This window comes from Camelus dromedarius, chromosome 30 (assembly GCF_036321535.1).
Source record: "Camelus dromedarius isolate mCamDro1 chromosome 30, mCamDro1.pat, whole genome shotgun sequence".
NCBI classification, from domain to species: domain Eukaryota; kingdom Metazoa; phylum Chordata; class Mammalia; order Artiodactyla; family Camelidae; genus Camelus; species Camelus dromedarius.
The window spans coordinates 12,387,538-12,412,275 of record NC_087465.1 but is presented as its reverse complement, the minus strand read 5'-3'; the positions used below and the strand labels follow the sequence as shown (position 1 = coordinate 12,412,275).

Sequence of the window (24,738 nt, the reverse complement as noted above, 5' to 3'; positions counted from 1 at the left end):
AATTACCTCCCCCTAAATAAATAAATAAATAAATAAATAAATAAATAAATAAATAAATAAATAGAATTATCAGGATAGTCCCAAATATAAAGATGAAGATTTGAGTACAGACCTAAAGGAGGTGAGGTCATCACAAAGCAGTATTTATGGGTAAGGGTGTTCCACAGTGCAGGAAAGGCTAGTGCAAAGGCCCAAAGGTGGGAGCCAGACTGGTTGGTATAAGGAATTACAAAGAGGCCAACGTAAAAGAGGAGGAAGATGAGAGGGAGTGGTAAGATATTAGATCAAAGAGTAATGGGAGGAAGTGGCAGATCATGTAAGGTCTTGCAGTTCATTGCAATGATCTGGTTTATCCTTGGAGAGAAGTGGTAAGCCACTGAAGAGTTTTGAACAGATATAATAGAAATGCACATACAGTCCCAAGACCCTAAAGCAGCAAGCCTAGAGTCAAATAGACTTGGGTTTGGATTTTCCTTCCACCTCTGATCAGCTGTATATTCCTACTCAATTTTCTCATCTATAGTAAGGGGTAATCCTTGCTTCAGAGAGTGGTTATAACTATTTACTCAGGTAATGTTCCAGCTGCCTATCCCAGAGATTGTGTTGTTCAAGATGGTGGCCAAAAGGTATTTCCATCCTTTCTTTTAAAAATCACAGCCAAGTAACATAGCAAATGTTAAGAGAAATCTGTACCACAATATAAAGACCAAACGTAGATGGAGAAATGGTAAATGGCTAAGACAGAGGAAGCAGAGCAGACCTAAGACTCTATAAAGGGAAACTGTCCCCACTTTCATGATAGCCCACATCACCCTACCACACCCCCTGCCCATGCCCACTCCGAGATATTAAGAAATTGATACTAATGCAAAACACCCTGATCATTTTTACTATAACCATTGCAGTAGTTATTAATGGATGTGCCCTATATTTATTTTTGAAATGGCAATTATGACCCCCAAAATGCCTGTTCTAACTCTTTCACTCACTCTTCTGTAGCAATCCAGCCAAATATACCATCCTCATCTTAATCTTCCTAAAGCCCAGCCTTGAACAATATATCATTTGGTCAAACATCTTAAAGGAACTCTTTTGCCCACAGGAAGAAACCTACACTCCTTAAGCAGGTCCCTTGGTATCTCTCCAGTATGTTCCTACAGGGCTTAAACATAAGACAAGACACTAGAAACCTCTTAGAAGAAAACATAGGCAAAACGTTATCCAACATAAATCTCAGCCATGTTCTCCTAGGGCAGTCTACCCAAGCAATAGAAACAAAAGCAAAAATAAACAAATGGGACCTAATTAAACTTAGAAGCTTTTCTATAGGAAAGAAAACCATAAGCAAAACAAAAAGACAACCTACAGAATGGGAGAAAATATTTGCAAAAGATGAGACTGACAAAGGTTTAATCTCTGGAATATATAAACAGCTCATACAACTTAAGAAAAAAGCAAAGAACCCAATCCAAAAATGGGCAGAAGACCTAAACAAGCAATTTTTCAATGAAGAAATATGAATGACCTACAGGCACATGAAAAAAAATGCTCAATATCACTAATTATCAAAGAAATGCAAATCAAAACTACAATGAGATATCACCTCACACCAGGCCATCATTCAAAAGTCCATGAACAATAAATGCTGGAGAGGGTGTAGAGAAAAGGAAAGTATCCTGTGGTCGCCTTGGAGTTTCAGGATTCACATTAACATAGTAAAGGCCTGACTAAAGAGGAATGCTTAACTTTAACCCAGTGTTTCCTCAATTTACTTAAACCAAGAAGCCTGGTTTCAATAAGTATCTCCCTAAATAAGTTTTCTTCAGAACACAGTTTGCAATACATTGCTGTATATTGTCTTTAAATAGCATATAATTCTCCATTTCATAGCATAAATTTATTTTCTTTTTATCCTTTGTTGTCTTAATAAAAGCAAAATGTAAAACCCCTCTAGATGTCATTTTATTAAAATATCCAGATCCGATGATTTCAGACTCTTGCTTGCAGGCAAGATTCTGGTGCCAAGGACAGGCCAGTTAAGCAACACTCCCCACAGGCTGCCTTACTGGGCCCTACGCACTTCTGGGTGGGTCCCCCCAACCTACCTGGAATCGTTCCCTGTGTGAGACCCAACAGAATTGCTCTTAGGCAGCTCTACTGCTCTTCTGGGCAGTCTGCACTCTTCCTTATTTTCCCCAAATTCCAAAACTGGTGACCATCAAGGGGAAAAAAATCTTAAGGAAAAATAAGGATCTACTAAATCACTTTCTTATCATAAACTTGTGCTTTTGGACAACAAGCACCAAAGAAATCTGTAAGAGGAGCTCTGTGCCCAGCAGGGCCTCACAGGCACTGGACTAGAATCAAGGCTCCTCTTCCCGTGCCTCTTCTACATGCTATTGGTGATGATGGAATAGAATGGTTTAGAGTTTAGACTCCAACTGAGACTGCCTGAAGTTAGGTTTACCTCTTATTAACTCAGTTTCCTTGATTTCATTATCTGTAAGCGGGGCTAGTGTAAGGAAGTGTTTAAAACAATATTCAGAATGGAGTCATCTCAGTATCTTCCATAACTCCTTTATCTATAGTTCATCTTTCTCTGCATAATAATTAGCTTCCGCTTGACCCAACAAGGTGGCTAATTTCTTTGTCCCCTTTCATTCAAAAGCCTACTGTCTACAAACCTATGGCTCCCAGTTTGAATTCTTGCAAGAGAGAAGTTGATTCACTGCTGGCCAGGGTCATACAATCTGTAAGGATACCCCTTGCTCTGGACAGGAAAAGCATATGCATTTTTTCCCTTATGAGATTTTTAACACTTTAATAGAGTGGAAAAGTTTTCAGTAGAGCATGTCTCCAATTCCATAATATACAGTGGAGAAACAGGATTTATAATTCACCGTTTAGTGCCCTGCAAGGTTGGTGTTTTCATTCCTTTTTTTTTTTGGATGAGAAAACCAAGACAAAGAAAGGTTGAGTTCTTCAAGCTTAGCTGAGAGTAAATGGCAGAACAAGCATTTCATTCTAATTTTATTAACTCCAAAAATCACTATTTTTTCCATATAGCCTCCCTATATTAATTATTTAACATAAGTTCACTTTTACACAACCTTTGCAAAACATAAGAATTCTATTGTGACTTGTATTATTACTTGGTCTGTAATGAATTTTGTCTGTTACTTGACAAATGGAATTTCTCTCATATTAGTTTCCCTCTAATCTTTTGATTTCTACTCTATTTACTAGGCTTCAATATTAATATGACTATAAAATGAGCTTCAGCTTAATAAAATGTCTACTTGGGAAGAAGAATTATAGATTATTTTAAATCATTTTTATTAGCTTTCTTAAAATAATATTTGTGCATGATGTCACAGTGTACTCAGCAAAGGTATAAAATGATAACCTAAAAAATAAAATTCTTACCAGATTTGTCCTTGTATCTTTGTCTTCAATTCTCTACAGGAAAGTAATTTAGAAAGAAAAAACAGGGGAAGAGACAGAGGAGAGAAAGGAAAAGAGACAATGATTTCTCTGTGGCTCATCCTTAGAGGTTATGTTCACACCTTCAAAATAGATAACTTCTCAAAAATGTCAGAATCATTGTTCAAATACAATGTACAAGGATTGTCCATTTCAGTCTTTTTTATGATAATAGGAAATTAGATGCCATCAAAAGTTCATTGTGGTGACGTCACTTAGGTCTCACCTGCTTAAGCAGATCCCCACAAAGGCTATTCAATCTGAGCACTGTAAAAGTCATTTCCGTTTAAGCAGTATTTAAAATCCCAGAATGTTAAACTGACAGACCACCAAGATTATTTAGACAATGTGTCTCATTTCATAGTAGTTGGTTAGTAAATAGAAAAAGCTAATTAAAGTATACAATCATAAAAAATTACTACATTCATAAAATATGATTTTATATTATTTTCTTAAAAATACATAAATCTACACAAATTTGTATTTTTTGTCATTGTTGGACTAAGGGTTTCTCTGTGAGAATGGGTCTTGATTAGAATTCCAAATTTTCTTTCTTATATAACCACATCTACAATGCATGAATACATTGTCTATGATTTTCCATTTCAATTTCTTTAAATTAGAAAATTAAGGACATTTTCAAAGTAGTCTGAGGGCAGAAAAACTTTAGAATTTTGTCATTTATTTTGAGTCTTTTACAATTGTCTTACACCTAATTTAACAGCAATTTCTTTTAGCAAACACTTTTATCAAGCTTTTTTAAAGTATTCAACTTGGTTTTAGCACTCCCATTTAAAATGTTTACATAATATTCAATTAAATAACATAATGGCAATACCAATATGACTGGCATGCAGAAATTTCAGATAAACTCAGCCAACTCCAGGAAAACATGCAACTCACCCAATTGGAGTAGATGTACCCAGGAGTACCAGGAAAAAGCATGTTACCTACAGTTAGCTTTCAGTGTATCAGAAGCATCAGTGAGTGTTACTTATTTGTAGAGATAATGGCAAGCTTCCAGTAATCCAGATAATTAAATGGAGATTGGTCAAGAAGCACTTCTACTATTGGACCATTACTGAGTTTTGGGATCTGGCCATGCCAGAAAAACCACATGTAAACATAACGAAACTCCAGCGGAAACTCCGGACACCTGAAGTTCAGGTGAGTTTCCTGGCTGGTGATATACACGGCTGTGCCAGGAGGGTGATGCCTACTAAAGACACAGAGGCTTCATGTTTGGGACCATCCCAGGCCTCACCCTATGCATCTCTTCATTTGGCTTGTTTTGTATCCTTGGTGATAACATTGTAATCATAACTATAGTACTTTCCTGAATTCTATGAGTCATTCTAGCAAATTACCAAATTTGAGATGGGGAGTGGGAACCCCCATATTTGTAGCCAGCTGGTCAGAAGTACAGGTGGTCTGGAAAACCCTGAAGCTGGTGGCTGGTGTCTGAAGTGACGGCAGTGTTATTGGAGGGCATCCTTAACCTGAGAAGTCTGTGCTAATTCTAGGCAGTTGGTGTCAGAATTACATCACATTCTCAAACAGAGAGGTCCCAGGACACTGCCAAGGGAAGTGAGAGAGCTGGAGGCACAGGCAAATTTTAGAAATTCAGGGATTTCATCTCATACCATATCAAACCTATTAAAATGTTCTCACATCCCCATATTAAGTAACATTTTGCTTTGAAAAAGCAAATAATTTTGTTTTTGAAAAATTTTCTATACATAACTCAATTTACTATTACTTATACTTTCTCAGAAATCATGGTGAATACTTGATGTGAGAAGAATCGAACTTATAAATTATTTTCACATGTAATAACGTTATAGATTCTAAATTTAGCAATTAATGAAGGGCATGATGTTACATTTTATAGATCTTTCATTTAACATGTTACTAATTTCAGTTTTGTGGTTTTCTTATTTTGAGCCAATTACTGTATTTTTTCAGTTCTCAATGGTTGCATAGGCTCTTAAATACATGGTTTAAGTTCCGCAGTGTGTCTTAGGTGCCTAAGGTGGAATGGTTCTGCTGGGCATCCCAGTAGCTCTGTTGGGTGGGAACATGCAGTCAGCATGAAGTACTTATCTTCACCATCTTGAGCTGCAGTAACAAAACACCACAGACTGGATGGCTTAAACAACAGAAATTTACTTTCTCACCATTTTGGAGGCTGGAAATCCAAGATCAAGGTATCAGCAGATTCTGCTCCCGGTAAGAGCCTTCTTCATGGTTTGCAGACAGCTGCCTTCTTGCTGTATCCTTACATAGAGGAGAGAGAGAGAGAGCTCAGATATCCCTTCCTCTTCTAAAGACATTAATCATGTTGGATTAGGGCCCCATCATTATGACCTTAATTACCTCCTAAAGACCCAAATACGGTTACACGGGGCAGCAGTTAGGACTTCAACATATGTATTTTGCTGGGACACAATTCAGTCCATAATAATACAGGATAATTTTGTTGTTATTCATTTATATTTTGTTCTTTCCCTTTCCTCATTTTAAGCAAATAGCTAGGCCTCTGGGCACCCTCTCCTTTGAGGCGTTTGTATCGCAGAATAGAGCAGAAACTGCTTAGAGCTCACCACCTTTCCTGGCTTTTGTTTTACAGAATCATTCTTTACAAGAATTATTTGAGATGACTGGGCTAGGAAAGAAGGGAGCAAGCAAATGTTTTCAACAGAATTAAGAGAGAGATTTCACAGGACAGGGAAGAGAGCAGAGATGATCAGACCCCACAGGATGGTGACAGGATTTCAGAGGTGATGACTATGAGGGCAGAGAAATTTCCCTGGGTCCCGCTTGACCTGCTGACAGCCAAGAAGCCTGCCTTTGAAGCAGTGTGTATGGGTCTGAATGATTACAATAGCAGTGGCAACAATGGTAGACTGAAGATTAGAGGTCCTCCGCTTCTCCAGGTACCAACCATATAAGCCCCCCAGATTCTTGGTACAACCATGAAAAGGAAACGAGCCCTCCATAATGATGGAGTTTTAAATGCCCTACCACTAGCAGAGCAGGAAGAAAACTTAGAAAATAGAAGTAATTTCATCCATATAAAATTTAAAGTGACATTTCTTACACACCAAAGTTTGTAGCATAAGCTGCTCTTTCTCTGAAGACAAAGGTATCAGCATTTTGCTGCCAATGTGACTGTTCTTGGGCCCTGGAGGGCCTTCACTCTAGCCGTGTGGCCCAGTGAGGCAGGGATTACAGTCACTTCGACTTAAGGACGAAGCATTCAACCACTCATTAAACAAATATTTGTAAAACACCTACTACGTTCAGAGCACTGTGTGCTTCTTCTAGGGAAACCTTAGTGTGCACAATGCCAGCCTGTCTGGCCTCTACCAAGAAACACAGACATCACACAAGAAATGACAGTAAAATGTGACACACTAAGTGATGATGCAGGCAGTCCACGTGTTACGAGCGCACAAGGAGACCTAGCCGAGCAGTCACGGAGGGTCCCTCACAGGAAGTAGCTAAGAGCAAAGGAGTGAACAAGAAGTAGCCAGGCAACAAGGAGAAAGGAAACTAGTCTAGGAAAGGGGAAAGAATTCTACTTACCAAGTCTTGAAGGACCAGTCACTGAAGCCCTTTTAGGTCGTCTAATTCAACTACATGCTCCACATAGGAACCTTCTCCATGGTATACTAACACATTGTGGCCCAAAATTTGCTGTAAAAATATGTCCCCTAGCTGATTTACAGGTATATTCACCACTTCATATTTGAGGATTTAAACTAGAAAAAGTAAGGGTGGCTCTTGGATGCACCAACAATGGCTGGCCAGCAAACGTTGACAGTCTGACCTGAGGGCTGTTACGTGGACACAGAATTATATTGACACAAAGAACAATAATAAGTCCTAGTAATGATACCAGGAAAGTGAAAATATCCCTTAGAAAATGTTCTCTTAAAAATAATTAAAATGTGGGGGGAGGGTACAGCTCAGTGATAGAGTGCATGCTTAGCATGCACAAGGTCCTGGGTTCAATCCCCAGTACCTCCTCTACACCTCCTCCCTAATAAAGTAAAATAAAACAATTAAAATGTAAAAGTTTGGATCTATAGTAGCTTAGAAAATTCACATATTTAAAATGCTTCACTCCCAATAATGACAGACTCCACAGTCATTTTTATACATAGCAATAAAAAATATGGAAAAGGAAAAAGGCATATTTGGGACAATGGCTTCCATCAAAATAGATGAACTTACAAAAGACAATAAGTAGATGGCCATCTTGTTCCTCAGCCTCATCTCACGGTCAAATCCCAAAGGGAGAAAAGGCAGTGCAGCTCTCCCCTTTTAATTCAGTCCATGGCTCATTGGTCAGAATTTAGCCCATATGGTACTGGTCTGAGTTTATCCTGAAGAGAGAAAATCATTTTGATCTACATTGGGTAAACTTTTCTCTTTAATCAGCGTGGCTGGTTTTATTACATGGTTTGAATTTTGCTTATCTGTCACTCCAACTACTACCACACTGTGAAAAAAAATAAAAACATTTTTAAGTGGATATAAATTACTAGCTTTACTTACTCTGAGCTGATTTGATGCCTTTTCACTTAGCTAATTCTTGTTTTAGAAGCTTAATTTTATGAGTTTATCTTACACATTTTCACCACTTACCTCTTCTTATTGAAAGTTAAACTTCTGGCTTGCCAAAAGGAATATGATCATAAACTGGTGTTCAAAGCCAAAAGCAAGCAGCATTATGAAATTGTGCTCTTAAGTCCTGGCTTTACATGTTTTTAATCTTGGACTCTGGCTATTAAAATATGTGTAATGTGGTAGTACTTCACCCTCTGACATATGGTGAAACAGAAATCCCAGATTCCCAATACAGAAAAGGAGGGAGAAAAAAAAATGAGAGAATGAAAATAAGAGACATCCTTCATTTCAAACACTTCTGTAGTTATCAATGTGTGTGATTCTACCAAAAAAAAAAAGAAAAAGACTCCTGCACGTTGAATCACATGTACAGGAAGTTTGTCCCTTAGACTGTACGTTAATATTTATTAAACCAGCCTTTTGTTAAGATTTAGCCATTTCACAACATAGAGATAATGGTGCAGTCACTCAAAACAAGTACCCATTTCCCCTTCTTGAATAAACTTGCCTGGCATTCACAGCTCTGCCAGGATTTTTTTTTATTTATTTTTATGGAAATATAGGTGATTTACAATGTTGTGTTAGTTTCAGGTGTACAACAAAGTGATTCAGTTATACATACACATATATATTCTTTTTCAGATTCTTTTCCATTATAGGTTATTATAAGATATTGAACTTAGTTCCCTGCACTATATGGTAGGTCCTTGTTGTTTATCTATTTTATGTATGGTAGTGTGTATATGTTAACCCCAAACTCTCAATTTATCCCTCCTCCCCCATACTTTTCCCCTTTGGTAACCGTAGTTTGTTTCCTATGTCTGTTGAGTCTATTTCCGGTTTGTAAATAAGTTCATTTGTATCTTTTTTTTTTCAGATTCTACATATAAATAATATAATATATTTGCCTTTCTCTGTCTGACTTACTTCACTTAATTTAATTTTCTCTAGGTCCATCCATGTTGCTGAAGATGGCAATATTTCATTCTTTTTTATGGCTGACTATATATTCCATTGTATATATTATACACCACATCTCCTTTATCCAGTCATCTGTGGATGGACATTTAGGTTGTTTCCATGTCTTGGCTATTGTAAATAGTACTGCTATGAACACTGGGTTGCATGTATCTTTTCCAGTTAAGAGTTTTCTCCAGATATATGCCCAAGAGTGGAATTGTTACATAGTGCAGTTACTCAAAACAAGTACATATTTCCCCTTCTTGAATAAACTGTTGCCTGGCACTCACAGATCTCCCAGGATTATTCTCAATTTCAATCATCTTAATAGCATTTTTTCCACTTGCCTTTGCATATCTTCAGGTCTTTCTTTCATATCAAACTTCCAAAATCAAGCCAACGTTACCTATAAGGTATTAGAGGAGACAATTATTGATTATATGCTTGCCTTCTTCTGCTTCCTGACTTAAGTTTCCACTGTTCTGTTTTTCCTACAGCATCGTTTCTATCCTTCTCAGCAACTGCAGTGGAATGAGAGAAAGAGCACTTCTTTTCAAATAAATACGGCAAAGTCATGGAAAGGCTCCCACTGGCCAGATGTGGGTTTCTCTCTCTGCACTGTGGCCAGGGGGGCTGGAGGGATTTGGTGAGCAAGTCTAGCTCATGTGTTCAGATTCAGAGAAGCCCAAAATGAGTGGAGTGAAAACATGCTGTTACCTGAAAGAAAAATCTGGGGGCTGTTTTCAGAAGGGGAAACAGATACTGAGCTAGCAAACACAATTCTTATCTACTATATCTCCTAAGCAAATTTTTTATTCCAAGATGTAATTAAAATTACATATGATTTAATATATTCCTTAAAACCACATATTGATTTATTTAAAGTAACATAAGTAAATAAGAAAAAGATAAATAATCTAATAGAAAAATGGGCAAAGTATACAAACATACAGTTTACAGTAAAGAAAAAAAGACAAACGCTCCATAAATATAGGACAAACTGTTTGGCCTCACTCACAATAAAATCAGAACAAGAAAGAGACATTCTTCACTTATCAAAAATAAAATCACACAATGCCATTTTTTAATCTTGAAAATGCTTATAGTTGGAGGATACCCAGTACCTGCAACTGGGCATAGGAAGTGGCCTTTAGTGGAAGTGTTAAATTGGTGTAAATTGGTAGAGAAGGATCTATCAAGTAACTGTCAAAACTAAAACCCCTGACTCAGCAAGCCCAGTGCTAGGAATTTACCTTATTGATATACTTGCAAAACTTCCCCAAGACATGCATACAGGGACAGTCACTGAAGTGTAATTAAACTGCAAACTAGCTACAACTGAAAACAACCCAGTGTCCTCCAATAGATGACAGGATAACTAAACTGTGATATATCTTTATGATGGAATACTAGGAGGGCAGGTAAGAGAACTGAATAGCTAGCTCACTGGGGGAAAAGCTCCCAGATACCAAAGTAGAGAAAAACAAGGGCAGAACAGTGTGCTTCATATGACATCTTATGTGTGAAAAGGAAAAAGGTTGATGCATATATGTGGGAATGTGCACATTTTTCTGGAAATACTCAAATGATAATAGGAATTATCTTGCAAAAAAGGAGAAGGGTCCCATCTTCCATTTTATACACTTCTCTTCTAATGATGCCAAACCTACTAATGAAACATACCTACTAATGATGTTTCCAACCCTTTAAGTGTGTTCGTTTTTTTTTTTTTAATGTCAACAGGGATCATCTGAGTGGAAACAACACAAATCATTTTTATATTTTCTTTCTGCACTTTTCTGATACATAAATAAACTGATATGCATTATATATATTTAAAATATATACTTAAAAGAAGAATAACTGATGGTATATTGGCATAACTTGATATATAAGAAAATAAAATGTAATAAAATGGCAATAATTGGGAGTTTACTATATAATAGGCAATATTCTAAGTATATGTATAATTTCATTTAATCCTCAGAACAACATTATAAGTACTTTTATTATCCTCATTTTACAAATGAGAAGAATGAGGCTTAGAAAAGCTTAAGTAACTTGCCTAAGGTTCCTCACTGAGTGACAGAGCCAAGATTTAAACTTAGCCACTCTAAGTCTAGATACTACCAAAGGGTAGTTTACTGAAAATGTAAATAGAGTGTACCTTGCCTTATTTACTACTGAGTCCTTTAATTTCTAACTCCTCTTTCAAGTTCCCTGACCTAAACTAAATGTATAGAATTGAGATGACAAAAAAATCTTGCCTTCCCCAGGATGGAGAAAATCAAATGAGAAGATTCAATACATAACATCCTTTAAAAATCATGACCCACTCCTCAACTCTAAAGTATTGTTCATATACAATGAGACCTCCCGCAGGACTGCAGGCTGACAGCTTAGTAACTGCATTTCTGAACTGGGGGAGGGCCTTCCACACCGGAGAACAAGCCTGGTTTTAGCAGCCTTCACCTGGAGATCGCACTGGGCTTCAGCTCCTTATTGAGTCTTGAGCCCAGACTATGAGGCAATGGTCTGATCCTCATTCTGAAGTACATAAAATCCAAGAAGGTTAACTAATTTCCCTAAGGTCACACAGAAGTCACTGGTGAGGTTGGAATTGAAACAGAAGTTTCTTAATTCCCAGCCACTGCGATGCTCCCAAGACAAACTCTTGTTGAATAAATTACACATGGACACAGGGGCACTTTACAATCCCATGGAGGAGAATCCCCAGAAGCAAAATATTTCATTTTAAATTGAAAAATCTCAGACTTACAAAAGACTGATGTCTTCTCCAGCCGGCAAATATGCATCTCAAAGAATCTCTCAGGAAAGTCTCCTAAACATTCTACATAGCACATCTCGTCTCTAGCAACCGACCTGAAAAACCAGTGAAGAACAGTCAGTACTGCTATCTGGCAGGCAAATGTGAAAGGACGGATGTATAAGAACAGTTTTCCCTGAAAGCATCGATTTGGTATGTGATTTTAAATGACCAACACACCTGCATAGAGCTGTAGGAGGAGCCCCACGATGTTCACTGAATGGAAATGAACTTAAGGATAAAGCCTACAGAAGTTGGGTCAAGGTCAGCCACTCTTCCTAAGGGTCATTAACCTCCGATCCCTAAATAAGACCACTTTACAAATCATTAAAATAATTATTTTGATGGAAAACAATGCAAAGGAGTTTAGCACAAGTCCACCTCAGAAAATTTGCATGGAGCAAAGATGATCCTGGCTTAAAAAAAAAAAAAAAAAAAGACTTCTGCAGAGTAAAATTTTGCAGACATACAGGTGGAGCAGGGAGGGAAGAAAGTGTTCCACACCCATGTGGTTACTCTGTGGGCAGAGAATAAGCAGGGAGACTCTCTCCCCTTCCCACCCCTAACTCCAGCCCTCCTGAAATACCAGACAGAACTCTGAGGCTCGCCTCTCTCTAGTGTATACAGCATGTCCCAGGCTACACGAGTTTTAAGGGCACTGGGTCATCTAAATCTAAGTCAAAATATGCCAAGTAGCCTGCCCTGCTCTCACCCAGGACCGTGTTTGCAAAACTTACCTCACTCCAAAAGCATACAAAGTTCCATGGATTGTCCCTCAGGCTGTGGAGAAACAAAATGGGCGATTACCTCCCATGTAGTTCTTTATATTTCTTCCCCCCAATTTCCACTTTCCATAAGAGTTGCCACAATTCTTCCCTTAAAGAAAGACCTCTGGCCAAGCTCGCCTTCACTCCTCTGGGCTCTTTCCTGCTTCTTTTCCTGCCTTGATTCTTCCTATTTGCATCCCCACCCCTTGCCCCCCAGGACTTCCCCACTTCTCTGGGATCCTGTCAATCAGCCAGCAAAGGGGGCCAGTAGAGCCAGAGGCCAAGGCAGGCAGAGCCAAGGTGAGGAGAGGGGACCAGGATCCAAATCAGGACCCTCCTGACTAGAAGGGCTAAAGCTGGGGCAGGACTGACTCACGATCAAAATGGAAACCCACTCGCAGCCAGTACTTCTTCTGTTCCCCTAGTTTCCTGGAATGGAAATAGTAATCATATCAATTAAATCAGTTTCTATGAGGAAAGCACAGAGCCGAGCATCCTGTGAGTGCTCGGGTAACGCCCACTATTACCATTATTCTCCTATACACTGGACCCCTCCACTCCTGCATCAAAGTCTAGCGCAGGTGAAGGAAGGAAAATGCTGAAAAGCATTAGTTTGCCACAGTGGCTCTCACACCGTGGCCAAGGACTAATTTTATTTTTAATTCCTGTCTGTCCCGGTTCTACTGTATATGTCTAGAACTCAGCTCAGGCCACATGCAAGTCACCAGGAGAGTCTGACAACGAGCGAAGAACATGTGAACAAGTTGAACCCTATTTAACGAGATGAGTTCACCAATCATGAGTTCATCCTGCTTGGATGTCACAGTGTCATATTATTAAAAATATTTCTCAAGTCTCGTTCTCAATTTCTAACACGGACCAGTAAACAAAGAGTCCTCAGACCTCTGTATCACAGTGGGAAGTGATTGACTAGAGATCTTAAGCAGAGTTCTACCAAGCTGGATCATTCTGAGTTCCAGAAGTCCTTGAAAATGTACTTAGCCTTAGAGACAACTAATACAATTCCAACCATTTCTTCAAAGAACCAGAGATACGCTTACTGATCAAACTTCCATGACCCTGTCTCCAACCCAGGCCTTGGGCTAAACAATCTGTGAAGTGGGCAAAGCCCCATGGGCACCATGTTTCTTCTGGTGCCTAATCCCTTCCCACCCTTTCTCCCCAGCCCACCCTGGCACAGAGATGCACTGAAATTAAGAACAACCCACTCTCACAAGAAAGCCATTTGATAAATGAATTCATGCTATCATATTAGGAACTTGACAGAGGAAGGGAAGGAGAGGGGATAAGATGGGGATTTGAATTGCAAAATAGTAGTAAAGGAAGAATAATGTTTAATATAAAGAAACAGTAAACACACAATCACAAGTATAGGTGAGAATGTGGAGAAACTGAAACCCCTTAGCTAGTGCCAGTGTAAAACGGTGTAGCTCTTTGGAAAACAGTCTGGCAGTTCCTCAAAATGTTAGGCACAAAATTCCCACATGACCTAGAAATTCTACTTTTAAGTATCTACCCAAGAGAAATAAAAATACAGGTCCACTCAGGAAAAAAAAAACAAACCTGTACATAAATATTTAAAGCAGCATTATTCATAAGAGCTAAAAAGTAGAAATAACCCAAATGTCCATTTACAGATGCATCAAAAAGTAAAATGTAGTGTAACTACATGATGGAATATTATTCAGCAATAAAAAGAAATGAGGTCCTGATACATGCTACAAAATGGATGAAACTTAAAGATATAACAAGTGAAAAAAAAAAAAAGTCACAAAAGGCCACATACTGTATCATCCCATTTATATGAAATACCCAGCAAAAGCAAATTTATAGAGATGGAAAGGAGATTAGTGGTTGCCTACCGCCAGGGATGGAGTGGGTGGAAAGGAATGGGGAGGGACTGCTAACAGATACGGGCTTTTCTCTTTAGGAGAACAAAAATGATCCAAAATTAGATTGTGATGATGTTTGCATAACCCTGTGAATATCACAAAAAGCACTGAATTATACACTTCAAATGGATGAATTTTATGTTTGTTAACTATATCTCTAGAGAACTTTTCAAACAAGTAAAAATGTTAGCATTTAGAAAAATCTATTAATGATGAGGTTTCATGCTTCAGTTGGGAGACTGGTTTGGAAGTGATAGAGATACTTCCAGAAGCTTCAAACCATGCAGGGATAAGCCTTATGTATAATATATGTAAATACAATTTTAAAGCTGCAGAGACAACAAGACTGCAGTACCTTCCCTTACAACGTGAAGAGTGTTGTTATCCTTCTATAGAGATAAAGATTTCCTCTTTTCTCAAGACAAGTCTTCTTTATTTAAAATGTTTTCCTTTTTTTCTTTTTCATTTTAAAATGGAAATGCATGATCCAAAAACATATAGGAAAGTGCCCTCTACACACGATCCTAATCTATCCAAGCATGTTGGCCTATGTTGACATTTCTAGCTCTTGAAAGTGGGGAAGACATTGTTTCTAGCAGATGGGATTGCATTCTCTTCCCTTCCAGAAGTTGCTAATGAGTTAGAGGCCACAGGGCCTGAGCACTGGGAGGTCCTACAGGAAGAAAACTCCCCAGGATGCTCCAGAGACCCCTGTATGGGAGCCAGGGCAGGGCTGTCTGTTTACTCCTCTCAGAGACAGCTTGTACTGATAGTTGGGTTTATAGGTCTAGGTCCACTTAACCTGCCAAGGGAGACACTGGAAGGAGCATTCACTTGGAATTCACTTTGGGGTGTCCTTTTAAGTATCTACCCTGGCAAAGCGAGGTTCTGCTGGGGGTTCGGTGTTTGCTTTTTCATGGCACTCCTCCCCCTTCCAAAATTCACTTCTCTCATCTTCTATCTATATAGTGTCTTCAAACAAATAACAAATTTCAGGTACACATAACTGCTTTGCCATTTACAGATCATTTGCAATGTAAATACAATGAGCTCAAGAGTATTCTTGTGTAAAGTGCTAACAAATATTTGTTCTGCTGAGGAGAGGCCCAGCCCTCCTGGCCGGGAACAGCCTCTGTCAGGGCCTGAGGCCTCTAACTCTGTGTCCCCCTCACACTTTGGCAGCTGAGGCAGGCTGACCTCCTAACTCAGTGAAATTGAAAAACCATTTAGTCACAAACGGATATTTAAACAGTTTCATTCCTTGGCTTCTCTCAGAGTCTATGTTTCTAAAACAGAATTCAGTTTAGGAATAAAACTGTGCTTTCCTTCATGTGCTTGCTGGGCCAGAGCAGCCCATATCTGAAGCTGTCCTAGAGGAGAGGTGACCACTGTTGGCTGAGCCCTCCAGACCTTCTCCTGAACTCATGGTGCTGAAGGTGTCCTGGGGTAAAGGTGCCACTAAGTCACAATGAAATCTCACCAGGAGAGGAAATGATAGGTAATTTCCTGAATGACAGCAGTCTGGGTGCAGAGAGAAGGGAGGGGAGGGGAAGAGTAGGAGAGGGAAGGAAGAAAAGGGAAGAGCTTCTCTGCAAGGGAAATACCAAAGTACACCACTCTTCCCTTGGTATCCCCAGGGGTTGGTTTCAGGATGCCTCTGCAGATACCAAAATCAGCAGACACTCAAGTTCCTTATATACAATGGCGAGGGACATTCAGCCCTCTCTCCGTATCCACTGAGTGCAACCCACGGGTCATGGCAGCCAACTATATCCCAACTCTTCGTGGTCTCCCACTGTTCACGGTCTGTCCTTGAAGGTTCTGTGACGTGCCCTAGGTTGCCCCATCTTACTTCTCCCTGCTCTGTAAGACCCAGCCACACTCACCACACTCCCTCCCGGAACCAGGTCTGGGCTGCCTGCAGCCTGCACTTTGTTTTCCCTCTTCTCTCTGACTCGATCACACCACGTCATCCATCAGATCTCAACCCAGATCTCTCAGGAATTGTTATAATTTTGCAGCTGTGTGAGTATTTGATTGTTTCACTCCCTTAACAAAACTGTAAGCCCCTGAAGGGAAAAGTTTGGAAATACCTTCTCTCCCCATCTTGCCTTCAGCAGGGACTGGGGCATAATAGACATTTAATAAGTATTGAATGAATACATTAGTGAATGAATAAATGTAGCTAGGACTCAACTCAGGTGGGTCCCTTCCAAAGCATGTTTTCTTAAATGGACATTTGCTGGACAGAGAAAGCCCAGTCATAGAAAGAGTTAGGGGAAGAGCACTCCAGGTGACAGGGTTACCAAGTCCGAAGAACTGTGTGCTTGAGAAAGAGAAAGGCAGCCAGAGAGCAAGGGGGTGTGACTGGAGGCCAGAGAGACAAGGAGGCTCCACTACTTACTAGCTGTGTGACCTTAACCTCTCAAAGCCTCATCTAAAAATGATAGCACCTACTTTATAGCACTGTTATAAAAGTTATATGAAACAATCCATGAAAGTACTTAGCCTGGCACATAGTAAAAAGTACCTAAAACTAATGCCTTGCAGGATCTGAAATCTCCAAAATATACAGACCTTTATCTAAGAGAGATTTTTCTTTTTCTTTCTCTTTCTCTTTCTCTCCCCTCCCTTGTCCCCTCCTCTCTTCCCCCTCTCCTCTCTCTCTCTCCACCCCCATACTTCTCTACTATTTCTTTCTTTCTCTTTCTCATAACCTCCCAACCTACTGGAGTATATTTGCAAATACACTGGCTGTGACCCTAACATTGCCCCCATCCGCACTCCACCACATCCCCCAACACACACACAAGTACTCTGCGGCAAGGTAATCCCTATAAATTCCAGGTTCCTGTGCTGTTTAGCTGATCACTGCTTTAAAATAAATCTAAAAGACAGAAAGAAACACACTAAATCCTCATTTAACTTTCCAGAGGTGTTTTTAACATTTATCTTCAAATATCTAGGACTTCAAAGTTTCTCTGTACAAGCAGTTAAGAAAAAAGGCGAACTGACAGAGAAAGCATCAATAAGAAAAACAGAGTTTATTTGGCAATGGTGCAGAAATATGCTGCCTGGGGCTACTACTCATGAAAATACATTAAAAAGAGATCCCAGAAAAGCCTTCAACCATCAGGTAAAAGGGTATAAAAGTACTGGTTTTTTTTCACATTTGTAAATATTCAGGGAAATTTTTTTTAACTTAAATATGGAGACATCCCAGTCTATACATGTTTGGGAGGCAATCCAGCAGCTCGCTAGTCAATTCTAGGGGTAGATTGTCAATATTCCATATCAGTTTTCTTAATTTAAATAGCTGGTGGCAGCAGAAAACTTCAGTTTAAAGCTCATGGATTTGCCTATTTGCTGCTCTAAGAGCCATAAACATATGTATCTTTGGAAAACTATCATGTGTTTTCAACTTCCTGAAGAATTCTTGTAAAGTATAACTGAACCACATTACCCTTTGTCCTGAGCTTTTATGCCTCTAATGGACAAATTGGGAGGAGGCTGAGAACAAATGTGCTATTAATTACCCAGATGGCTTTTTAATAGAACCTTGGATTATTCTTCAGCCACTAAACATTGTCCAGAAATTTCTTAATAACGCTGGTGTGCAAGGCATTCCTTCCAGGAGAATAAAGATCTCATTGACTGGCAGGCTCAGTTATGTCAGGTTAGTTTAGGAGACGGTAGACAAAGAGTGGGTATTGTACAGACCAGAGAGAATGACAGACCATATCTGAGCTGCCCAGTCTCCCCAGCAATGACAGATTTTCTAATTCACTGCAGATTCTCACAAAACTGGGTGGTCAGCTTTAGAGAGAATCAACAGTGGGTCTATTGATTCTGGGTGGGAGCAACATAATTCTGAATTAACCTGAATTGAGTCAATACAACAGAGAGTCTTGGTATTGGATTAAAATTAGGATTAATACATTAAATGTTAGGTCAGAATGTTAAGTCCCAGTGCTGAAAGGCCTACATGAAATAAGACAAATACAGGCAGGTATTTTAGCCAAAGGATAATTTGTACTTTTAGACTCTAGAAAGGCATCACAGACAACAAATGAAACCTTTTATGACAGTACGTGTTCTGATACGGTTTTTTTTTTTTCTTCTTGGGTTATAAGCAGTCATTTTGAACATATGCCTCTCTTCTTAAGTTCATCATATACATATATATAGAAGTGATGAGAGAGAGAGAGAGAAGCTTTCATCTGACACAGTAATGGTTGCGAGACATCCTGGCTCATTTTTTGTTCCCGCTTTTGTAAAATTATCTCGCCAAGGGCAAAATCTGCTGCTTCGGGCTTTCCAAGTAGACAGCGATTAACTTTCACTGTGCTCTTTCCCAGACGAATGCTGTTGTTAAATCATGAAGGATGCAAACAACCATTTTGAATATGTTTTCCCAACTATGGAATGAATGTATTTATATTTAGGAAAATAAGACTAGGTCTAAATACCTCACAGTTTCCTACAGTAATTATTTTAACATAAAAATTCTAAACTGTCTTAATTTTCAAACCACATTAAAAAAAAAGTCCAAATAGCTATGTCTACAGAAAAGAATATGCATATTTGTTGCAAAATAGTCCTAGTACAACCAAGCAAAATAGTTCCCACATGAGCTGAGGTAAAAGTACTTGAAAGCAATAAAACTGAATGTAAGATTTTGTTGGATTATGTGTTTTCTTAAATATTCCCATTACTTGGAATGCCTTCCTCTTACTGTATACTTCGTCTTGCTAAAAAAATGAAGAGATAAAAGATTGAAATGACCCTTAACACGTTAAGAGAGTACTTTTTCTCATTTAAAAAATGAGATGCTTGTACTTAAATCTTGATAATTTATAAAATCTACCTCTTAGTCTTCGTCTTTCCGTTGACCTTTCTCTCTTCTCCTTGTTATGTGATCACCCTAAAATGAAACCAATAAAGGAATTTTTAATAAATTTGAGAAGACTGTTGTCTGTATCTTTCTGCATACTATAATTTAGTCACATTGTCATTTAAAAGCATCACTTGTTAGCAGTCATAATGGTGGGTACATTCTGCCTTCATCTAGGCAAGACATATGTTCAGGTCTTCAGATGTACTTAATCGTAAGTAGCTTATGATTTATAGTTCAGTTCGGGGTTTACCTGCCAGAGGCTCTTTGTCAAGTCTTACAAACTGAAAGAGTTTCCACTTCCATTCTCCATCTTGATCCAAGTTTGTTTTCCCAATGCAGCCTTGTGCCTTTATCTAGCACCTGCACACTGAACCCTGGTGGTGGAAACTAGACCCCACAAAAGCTTTTGAGCTTCAAATTATATCCCTTTTAGCAAAAACTTACCTTCCTGAACCGCTCTGTATTAAAACCCATCAGTCCTGTATCCTATTCTCAGAGTCCTGCTGGGTAATTCAGTTAACTAATTTAGAGTAGGTTGTGAATGTGACTTTCCATCCCTTCACCAGTGTTGCAATGTTTTACATAAAAGGAGTGTCTCTTAGGTATCTGGACAGAGGAAAAACTTAGCAGAGGATCTTCACAGGCAAATTACATCACAAAGGCTTCCATTCAACATACTCCCAAGATAAGCCTGAACCAATGACACTTCCTAGAGTCGTGTAATAAGAACAAGGGCTTTAGAATCAGGCTTCAATTTAATCCTGATTTCTTGGTTTACTAGTGCTGAGGTCTTAGAGAAGCTACTTCCCCTCCTGAGTTCTCAGTTTGCTATCTGTAAAACAAGGATAATGATATTTCACTCTGAAGAGATTGCTGTAGGGACTATATATGCAAAGTACCTGGAATACAAATCCTCAAATAAGTGTTTGACATTAATCTTTCCAAAGGAAACATGGGGATACATATTTATGATGATCATATTTTTATTTCAAAAATGAAGTGTTCAGGATATGAAGAGTATAAATGACATAGGGGGACAAAAGGACAAAAATATTGGAGGTCAAGATTGTTCCTCTCAAATGTGAGTCCTAGAAGCAAGATGTCTGCAGCGTCTGCTACACACTGGAAAAGTGCTACCTGGCGCTAGAGAATTTTTTACACAGGCTATAACTACAGCATGAAATAACAAAATACAAAACAGCAAGTCTGTTTTTCAGTTGTAGTAAGTCCGAGGGCTGCTAGGTGTAGCTTCCAAAAGAATGCTAGTTAACACCAAATCAGATTTCTAAATAAGTCCAGAGAACAGGCAACTCCAACAAATGGACAAGTGTTCAGGAGATGTTTGTTTATACAGACATCCTCTAACACTGTAAATAAGATAAGAATGCACACTCGTTGCAGCAGTCATAAAAGCTAGAATGGAGTTAGGTAGTGTCTAGACACCTTTGATCAAAAAACAGGGATTAGTGGTTGCTGAATTTACTAACACAATTTTCTTTCCTTTTCTCCAATTATTTCTATTTTCAGCCTTCACTTTTAGGATTTAGTTACAGCATCTTGCACTGCTTAGTCAGCAGACATGTGCCATTTGGGGGATGCAATGATTCCCTTTTCCAAAATTAAATTTTGAAGCCAGAAGTGTCAAGTTTCATTTCTCATTTAACGTAATTCTATGAGACTTTACTCAGCATTATAAGACCAAGTCAGTACCCACCGGCCGTCATGTGTTTCCAGGCGTTAAACACACACTGAGTCATGCCCAAGGTCTTGCTATTAATTATCTTCCCATGCACCATCTACGACAAACCTTTATCCATTAAGTAAATACTCATAATAAAACATGGTAAGATCACTAATAAACATATAATTTAGTTAGAGAGATTCAATGTATGCAAATTAACAATGACAAAATATTATGGTATAAATTATACCAAATCATCACTATAAATCACTTTTTAACCATTCAATGTTCCTTAAAAAAGTAACTTGTATCAAATGTCATGCTGGCATATATTTTCTCTGTTTGTTTCACCTAATGATGAATCCCAACAGATCGGGATTTAATAACACAGCATCCATCATAGGTGGCCCTGCATTTGCTATTTTCTGTGGTATCAGAGAACCTCTTTCATTACAGGACAGGCTCAACTATAAGACTGCCTGAAGACATGGACCGGGGAGCAATTTTACAGAGAAATTTCTGTCTATATGCTTGTATGCCAGGGGGATGGGATATAAAGGGACAACCGAATCCCTTTCTTCTAAAGCTTATGGTAAGTAAACATTCTGATCGTCTTCTCTCCTCAAATTCTTTCTTCCTTGCTACCTCTACCTGGTCATCCCTTCATGGAGAGGTGGCTCCTAGGCAGAGACTTAACTGCTGCTGAGAGAAAGGAAATTCCTCATTCAACCCCAGCTGCTATAGGATGTAAACTGAGACTCATGGGGAACACACACCATGAAAAACATGAGGAGCGGTCTTCGTAGAGATGGCCCATAGCTATGGTGATGTTTCCCTGCCTGGAGGAAGAACTGGAATCTCGGGTAAGATCCCATACTCTCATTTACTCTTTCTTCAGGGTACTTTTTCCTCTCACAATTTTATATTCTTAATAGTCTAAAAAAGATTATGTTTGTTCTTTTTTTGACTCACAGAGTTTTCCCGTGTTTGGCAAAGTTCTTTGTTCTCTAGAACAACCCAGTTGTTTTTCTCTTAGGCTAGAGAATTATATTTTACACTGTTTACTGTTTTATAGCATCTGCTTATAAAGATGGATTTATTCTCTTTAACACTTCTGTAACAGCTCCTTCCTCAGATGAAAATCTGGTTTGGGCGTAGCTCTCCAAGATGAAATAGAACTATTTGGAGTTGGAGGGGGGAGGGTGGGAAATAATTCTCTCAATCTCTGAGAAGTACAAGTTTGCCTGATGTATATGTGGGAGATGAACTTACGCTGGACAAGACTCATAGAAACATGTTGGCCTTATGAATTATTTGAAGTTCAGACAATTATGAAGCATTTTTATTTATTATTTTACAGAAAATACTCAAATATACAAACCTGAATTATTAAAAGTACTGATGTGTACTAATTAATAAGAAAGTTAACCAGAATATAACTTTACTAAAAAAATTTCCTATTACAAGAAAAAATTAAAATATGAAAACAGCATTCACTATAGTAACAAAATTATCAAGTTTTAAAATTAGACTTTAAAGTGCCATTTCTGTAGTTTCTGATCTCTGAAAATTTTCATAAATCTTTACCTGGAAATATGGTGCCCAAATCTCCAAGCTCCCAGTCCAGGATTTTAACAATGCAGCTTTCCTTAGAATTTCTTTCCCCAAAGAATTTTTTGTTTCTGTTTTGGGGTTTTCATTTCATATTTTTAAACAATTTATTTATTCACACAATAGTTTAATTTCCTTTGAAAGCCAGATGATACCATCTATTCACCTTGTTTTGTTGTCTTTCCATATGGTAAACATTGATCTTTCCCCAACTCTCATAAAGGTCAATTTTTAAAAAATCTATGCACACACCAAAATCACTGAATAGGAATGTTCAAATCTCTGGGAAAACTAGTACTTGAATGTTTTTTAAGTGCCAAAAGATCACAAATGGGGGGATATACCCTTCTCTTAATCATATGGGAAAGAGAAGAAGAAAGCAGATTTTGGTAAAGAAAGGCCTATAACCTTTCATTGCCATTAAAAACAAAACAAAAAAATCTTTTGGCAGTTGACAACATTGTTTAAAATATAAATATTTGAATTTGATAATACTTTGTATTCAGCCAAACATTTACGTTTTTTAAAAGCTGGCTTCAAAAAATTTTGTTCCAGTTTTTCCTTAATTTTTGAATCAAAATGTATTTTAAGAAAAATGAAATCTATACACTCCTAGCTTATTCCTCTTAATTTTTCACCATTTTGTTTTTGGAAGATCATCTGGCAGCCAAAAAGCCTTGGTCTATTTCCAGATTTTGTCATTTAATTATTAAATTTTATTTGACCAACAATTAATAAATCATACGTTTGGAAAACTGAGTATTTATTACAATCCTGAACCCTTTAGGTCTTAAACACTAATAAATGAATAAGTGAATGAGTTAATGACAAGGAGGGGACAACTCAAAATCATCCAGATAATACTTAAAAATGTTTTTAAACTCTCTATCAGTTAGTAGTGGTTGAAAATTTTATCCATGCTGTACACCTTAAACTTATATCGTGCTGTATGTCAATTACATCTCAATAAAAATAGGGGGGAAAAAGACAATTTTAACCCAGTGCCAAAGAAAACCTTTCCTTTCTTCAAGTATTAATTTGGCCAATATAAATACAATTTTCATACATTTTCTAGGCTATCTTATAAATTCCCATATGCTCTATATAAGCCATTTTTTTGAAACATAAATCTCTCCAAACTTTGAAATAAGGCACATGTTTACAAAAAAGTATGGAACATACTGGCAAAATGAAACTTCCCATTTAAAATGGGAATGTAAAAGAAAAAGTTGCTAAGACTTATGAGCTGGCCACAGAATGTGATCCTAGAACTCCAACAACAGCCACCATGGACTAAGAGCTTATTATGTGCCAGGCACTTTGCTCCACGCACCATATACATTATTTCATTTAATCCACATGAAAACTCTGAGAGGTCAGTAATACTTTCATCCCCATTTTGCAGATATGAAAACTGGAGTTTAAAAAGATTGGGCCTTGGTTTAAACCTCAGACTATGTATGTTCAAAGCTGGCACTCTGAAGCATTCCTAAATGAAACTGCAGTGGGAAAGGCCTGTAATGTCATAGAATGCAGCTGTCATAGCAACAGGCAGTCACTCCCCCTTAAAGGATTTTTCCAACCCGCGCTGCCACTTGGACTGTTGCTCCCTCCTTTGCCTCTGGGCTGTTTTTAGGTTGCCAAGGAAGGTAAGTAAGTGATTAATGTCAAGGCTCCTGTAAAACATAATGCTGTAAAGGTACTCTAATGTGAATCCAGATTTTATCCAGGCAGATCATAGAAATGTTCCCAGGGAACCACAAAAGTCAAATATAGTTATCAACTATGATCACTCTTTAACTAGATGCAAGGTGATGTGTTTCTAGGCTACAAGGAAGCATCTTGTGTCTCTATTACCCTAGGACTAGACTGATCCCACTGTTACAGCAGGAGCTTGCCTAAGACACTTTCTTACTTTACACAGAGACTAGGCAAAGTCATAAATGAAAATATAACTGTTTGAT

The 24,738-nt window shown here is 38.2% G+C and overlaps 1 protein-coding gene across 1 annotated transcript in view; it reads right to left on the bottom strand.

Moving 5' to 3' along the window:
- The window catches only part of XKR9 (XK related 9), a 238,574-nt gene that overhangs the window by 56,254 nt on the left and 157,582 nt on the right, over nucleotides 1-24,738 (bottom strand). The window contains exons 5-12 of the mRNA XM_064480873.1: nucleotides 19,453-19,509; nucleotides 13,049-13,101; nucleotides 12,643-12,685; nucleotides 11,858-11,961; nucleotides 9,426-9,484; nucleotides 7,723-7,874; nucleotides 5,661-5,760; nucleotides 3,427-3,459 (exon numbers count right to left, since the gene is read on the bottom strand). Of these exons, the coding sequence (XP_064336943.1) occupies nucleotides 19,505-19,509 (5 nt within the window). The 3' untranslated portion in view covers nucleotides 3,427-3,459; nucleotides 5,661-5,760; nucleotides 7,723-7,874; ... (3 more) ...; nucleotides 13,049-13,101; nucleotides 19,453-19,504. The remainder of the gene's footprint in view (nucleotides 1-3,426; nucleotides 3,460-5,660; nucleotides 5,761-7,722; nucleotides 7,875-9,425; nucleotides 9,485-11,857; nucleotides 11,962-12,642; nucleotides 12,686-13,048; nucleotides 13,102-19,452; nucleotides 19,510-24,738) is intronic.